The 5,256-nt window shown below is 33.6% G+C and overlaps 1 protein-coding gene across 1 annotated transcript; it reads left to right on the forward strand.

The window, feature by feature from the left end:
• Window positions 1-670: 670 nt before the first annotated feature.
• On the forward strand, window positions 671-5,025 carry Srp9 (signal recognition particle 9). Its single transcript, XM_069822098.1, has 3 exons — window positions 671-809; window positions 2,394-2,462; window positions 4,803-5,025. The coding sequence occupies exons 1-3, from the start codon at window positions 738-740 to the stop codon at window positions 4,896-4,898; spliced, it is 237 nt and encodes a 78-aa protein (XP_069678199.1). The 5' UTR covers window positions 671-737; the 3' UTR covers window positions 4,899-5,025.
• The last annotated feature ends 231 nt before the right edge of the window (window positions 5,026-5,256 follow it).

Here is a 5,256-nt window from a genome sequence, read left to right on the forward strand (position 1 = left end):
GGGAAAACAGTAACAACATTATCTTCAATGTTTACATCACGTCGTTCCCATTTTCATTAGGCCTATATCAGTAATGCTTGGTAAGTGAAACAATGCATGAAATTATTTTACATTTCGGGTCACATCATTCGAGAGTCGGAAAATGCAATTCGCCACTTTTAACATAGCAATGCTTGTTATATGAGAGAATTTTGACATTTACCTTAACCTATAAAGATACGACCTGTTGGTACAGAGTTCTTCACATAGCAAAACACAGACAATTTTCGAATATAACTTAGCTGAACAAACTTCAAATAACACTGTAATATGCTTGGCATATTTATAATATTCATACTCAATCAGTAATGCACAATTAATCGAACTATTTTCACGATGCACAATGCTTTGTAATGGTACTATTCATCATTTCATAGGGCAGAGAAGCGAACCTAGCGGCAGAAATTGTCATGACTCACAGAGACCTACTCACGATCGTGCTATGCGCCAGCTTGTGTAATCCCGTAAGCAACGGAATGAACTCACCGGTGATTTCATACATTTTTACGGCGGTAGATGTCGCTTGTGTTTTTGCTGCCGACTGCAAGTTGAACTGTGTTGAGCGCGTTGAACATATGCGACAAGTACGAACATATGGTAAATAAGTGCAAGGTTATGCGAAACGAAATTTTGATAGTTTCTGTTAACTGTAATTGGAACAATTTATAAATTAGTAGAAAGTTAGAATTGGCTACAGAATGACGTATCTAAAGTCGTGGGAAGAATTCGAGAAAGCTGCGGAGAGGTTGTATTTGCAAGACCCTATGAAGGTATGTTTTATAATACACGTTGTCATAGTCATATCTTTATAATATGCTGGTAAGTATCCAATTTATTCATTTTTAAAGTAATTGAAATGGCATACAGCAATCAAATTTTAGAACTTAATGTTGTTAAAAAGTTCATGGAGTTCCTTTTCATAAAACATGTTGAAATCATTATAATTCGTTGGAATCTTAAGATTGCAAAAGTACACATCGGATAAATAGTGTTGCATTTTAAACTGTTTGGACATACACATTTGAAAGGCGTGTAATTACAAGCCAAAATTTTTTAATGTCATGTCAAACCCGGTTTCTGTGGAGGTTAAAGACGATGTGAAGTGTTAACATTCGTGCAGCCTGCAGAATTTTCTCTGTAGGCTATATGATTAGGCCTTTGTAATGCATAACATTGAATATTTCTAGTCACTTTGTTTGAAACCTACATAATTACTTCATGTAATCTAATTTTAAACAGACTAATTTAAGCTAACTTAAGCCTGTCTGTTTTGGAAGTACCCTTGAATCTTCAGTCGTGTTAAGTTATTTTTGTTGGCAATGCGTCAATGCGAGACTAGTGAAAGCAGAAAGCTATACAGTGTATTCAAGTATAGAAATCCTTGTTGCTAAATTTCTCGTGAAAATCCTAAATATTCATCCCTATTTAAGTTGTAGAAAATGGCAACCTCCCTGTGACCGTGTTTACGAGTTACCCCTTTTCAAGCTGTCTTCAACCTCAATCGTGATTTATGTTACTGTATGTTAATAAGGTTATGCCAATGTATGGAACCGGTGCCCACCCAGCATCGTGATGCACTTGGGGAGCTATGATAGGTAGCAAAATCCGGTTGCAAATGCCAGCTATAACGGCTGGGGGGATCATCGTGCTAACCACACGATACCTCCATTCTGGTTGGATGATCGTCCACCTCTGCTTCGGCATGTGGGCGTGAGACCAGCAGCCGGCTGGTCGGTCTAGGCCCTTCATGGGCTGTAGCGCCACGGATTATTAAATTATGTTACTAGGAGTACAAAGACTTGAACCTCGTATACGCGCCCCCCCCTTTTTTTTTTATAGTTTTTTACATTCTCAAACTTTCTAATAATATTGAAATAATTTTAATTGGTTTTCTCATAAGTAAATCTATTTACAGCGTGTTTCAGGTATGCTTACGAGTGTAATCAATTTCGTTAAAAATTATGGGTTAATTTCAAGAAATGTTGCCTTCTCCCTAATAGGGCTGTCAGCTGTTCTATACTGTCACTTTCCAGTCTAATTCCTTTAGATTAAGGAAGGTTGGATTAGGGGATAACGACATTTTCTTGGAATACAGCAGATATTTTTGTATTCGGTGACTGTCTTAACGCATTTAATAATCGATTTTGTAAACTTAAAATGAATATGTCAGTGATTTATTTAAGCTTTAATAAAAACGCGGAAATTCGAGGATATAGCCTACATTATCCACATTTTGTAATACCGTCATCAAAAAATTATTTGACTGATTTCTAAAGTAGTTATGTATTTACAGTTTGTACAGTATGTTAATGATGGATGTGCAAATTTATAATAATTACATTGTTTTATTTCAGGTGCGGTACACTATGAAATACACACACAATAAAGGTTGCCTTTCGTTGAAGTTAACAGATGACATTGATGTAAGTAAATGTTACGATTTTTAAATACAGGCCTGCTTGTTAATCCATTTATAAGGAAACATTCTTAAAAACATATGCTACCAAAAGTGCATCACTAATTTTTTTTTTTTTTTTTTTGCAGAATTATAAGTAGGCCTACTAAGTTAGCCTGGATTATTTATGACTATACAAATTACTGTTTGTTCAGATAACCATCTTTTCAGACATGCTGTACTGCAGTGGCGTATACTGGTTAAAGGGTTTGGGCTACCACTGACCCTATTATTACACAAAATATATCTAACCATTACTTTAATTTTAATTACTATGGTAAAACTAATAATACAAAATTATTACATTATGTTATATTATAAACTTTTTTCTTTTGTAATTTCCTTGGGCTACCGCCGGTAGCCCCAGTAGCCCGCAAAATACGCCCCTGCTGTACTGCTAATAAAAACCATGCTTAGTATATATACGTATGGTCTGTCAGTCGCTCCGTACTATATGCAGCAAACTGGCTGCCATATGTTCAGACTCTGTAGAAAGCAAACACCTGATGAAGCATCACGGTTGACTGGTCATCTCGATCATTTGAAGGGTATCATAGACTGAAAACTGTCTTCGATGTGTTTATAATATGCATAATGAAAATGATTTAACTGCCTGATGCCCTCTCACCTGATTTGTGAACCTAGAAGGTGTACGGGCTATCAGATTTAATAAAAGATTACAATAAAATATTTAAATAATAAATTAATAAAATAAAATTTTAACGAACTAAGTTATGTTGGCTATAAGAATATAAATATAAAGTGTAAGCAGCATTGAAAAAGATAAAAAAAATATATTCGTGTTTATCCTCTAGTTGAATGGGACAGTTATAATATTTTGTAACAATTGTATTCGTAATGTCACAAGACGAAAGTAAATACATTAAAGAAACCAAGGAGCAAATTCAAGATAAGAATGAACAAAAGTTGTTAATTTTAAAACCATATGGTGATTTTTCCATTGCTTTTTTTTTCTTTCTTTTTTTTTTTTAAATAACTTCAACACGAATTTTGTTTGCTCCATCCTTGACATTTCGTCATATGGTCGTTGAATGTGGAATAATAGAATCTGCATCCACCTTACCATAAGTAGCTCCAACATCAACCATTGTCTGTGAGTAAGCATCTCTTAATACACACTATTGTAAAAGTTTTAAGCAAAGTGAACGTATAGATTTTGTTTATTTTTATTAAATACTGTGATTGAAATAGATTGTCTTCTTTTGAAAAAATTTGAGATGTGTCACAAAATCTGTTTTTTTTTTTATGCAATCACATATTTACTAAGCTACATTAAACATTTTCATTACTGATATGAGTAGTTTGACAAGAAGGATGCTGAATGACATTGATAATATAAAGCATTATTTAATTTAAGACTTATGACAATGTTTCAAAATGTCTGAGCATTAGATTGAATAAATTATTTCATTTAAAGAATTGTGTTATTTAAAAATTGTTTCTGTATTTAAATGTTCAAATACTTCCTGCTTTTCATGCTAACTGAAATAAAAACAAATGGTAACCTTCTTAAGTAGGCTGTTTTGGGTATTAGGCATTAAAAGGTGATGTAATTGTAGTGCAACAACCTCGAGCACTTGTGACTGAATAAGCAAACATTTCAGCCAATTGGTTATAAATTCTCGACTGCATCTACTCGAGCAAATCATTTCCCGGCTGCCTTCTTCATAACTGAAGACTGATCAGTGAGCTCCGGTTGACTGTTTCCGTTAGAATGCAGAGGTCTATTAGACACCACTTGTAGTTCAGACTATTTTTATCCACTTGCCACCAGTGTTAATAACACTTACGAATCTCCTGGTGAAGAAGAGGTACAAAATCTCACTCATTCACATGATCTTTGTGTAACAATACTCACCAATGTAAGTGTATGAGATACAATTATTGAAACATGTTGGGAACAGCCAATGACTTTGTGGTCAAGTGTTCTGGCATTGGAAACCAATCAGCCAACAAATCTATTTAAATATTAAGAAATTTAATTTCAAAGGTGGATAAGGTGCCAAAAATACTGTATTGCACTTCCTCATAGGTAGCTGTCACATTGAAAAATACAAAACTAATTTGGTGTGAAATATTTTAAGTTACATAGGTTAAACTATTTACATACAAATTTTTTTGTTTACACAAGATTTCATCGTTTTTCCTGTTATATACATACATATATATATCTTCGAAGGATTAACTGGCCTAGATGAGGAAGTACATGGGAAGTTCTTACTTCGTAATGCAAGAGGTTACTCATACTGTAAGAATTTAATTAAAATTCAATTTTGTTTCGTTCCAGTGCCTCCAGTATAAAACTGAAATTGTTCAAGACTTGAAGAAAGTTGAGAAGTTTATAAATAATTTGATGCGTCATATGGCTTCAAAAGAACAGTGATATATGTGATGTGAGTTGTGAAAAATAATTTAACACATGCGGAACTGTTATTGTCAAAGACATTTGTACATAATGTATGGGAAAACTATTTCAATTATATGAAATAAATATATTATTTGTAAGTTTCTTTACTCTAGGTATCACAGTTGATTTTCAATAATATGCGTAGATATAGAAATGAATAGGGGACCTCATAATTTGGCATTCATTGCAGTCCTGATTTTAAAGGTGCTTCCTAATAAAAATAATAAAAAAAAAATCAATGGGATGGGGAGTTACAAGAACACATGAGCACAAGGTCTCTGAAAAAAAATCCTAGTTTGATAACAATTGCATGTGTGGTTTATGCAGCAGAGCT

Source organism: Periplaneta americana, chromosome 3, assembly GCF_040183065.1.
Source record: "Periplaneta americana isolate PAMFEO1 chromosome 3, P.americana_PAMFEO1_priV1, whole genome shotgun sequence".
NCBI lineage: Eukaryota > Metazoa > Arthropoda > Insecta > Blattodea > Blattidae > Periplaneta > Periplaneta americana.

Coding starts and splice junctions, on each gene's coding strand:
- Srp9 (XM_069822098.1), top strand. CDS start 738: ATGACGTATCTAAAGTCGTGGGAAGAATTCGAGAAAGCTGCGGAGAGG. Junction 810..2,393: donor ATTTGCAAGACCCTATGAAG/GTATGTTTTATA, acceptor GTTTTATTTCAG/GTGCGGTACACTATGAAATA. Junction 2,463..4,802: donor AGTTAACAGATGACATTGAT/GTAAGTAAATGT, acceptor GTTTCGTTCCAG/TGCCTCCAGTATAAAACTGA.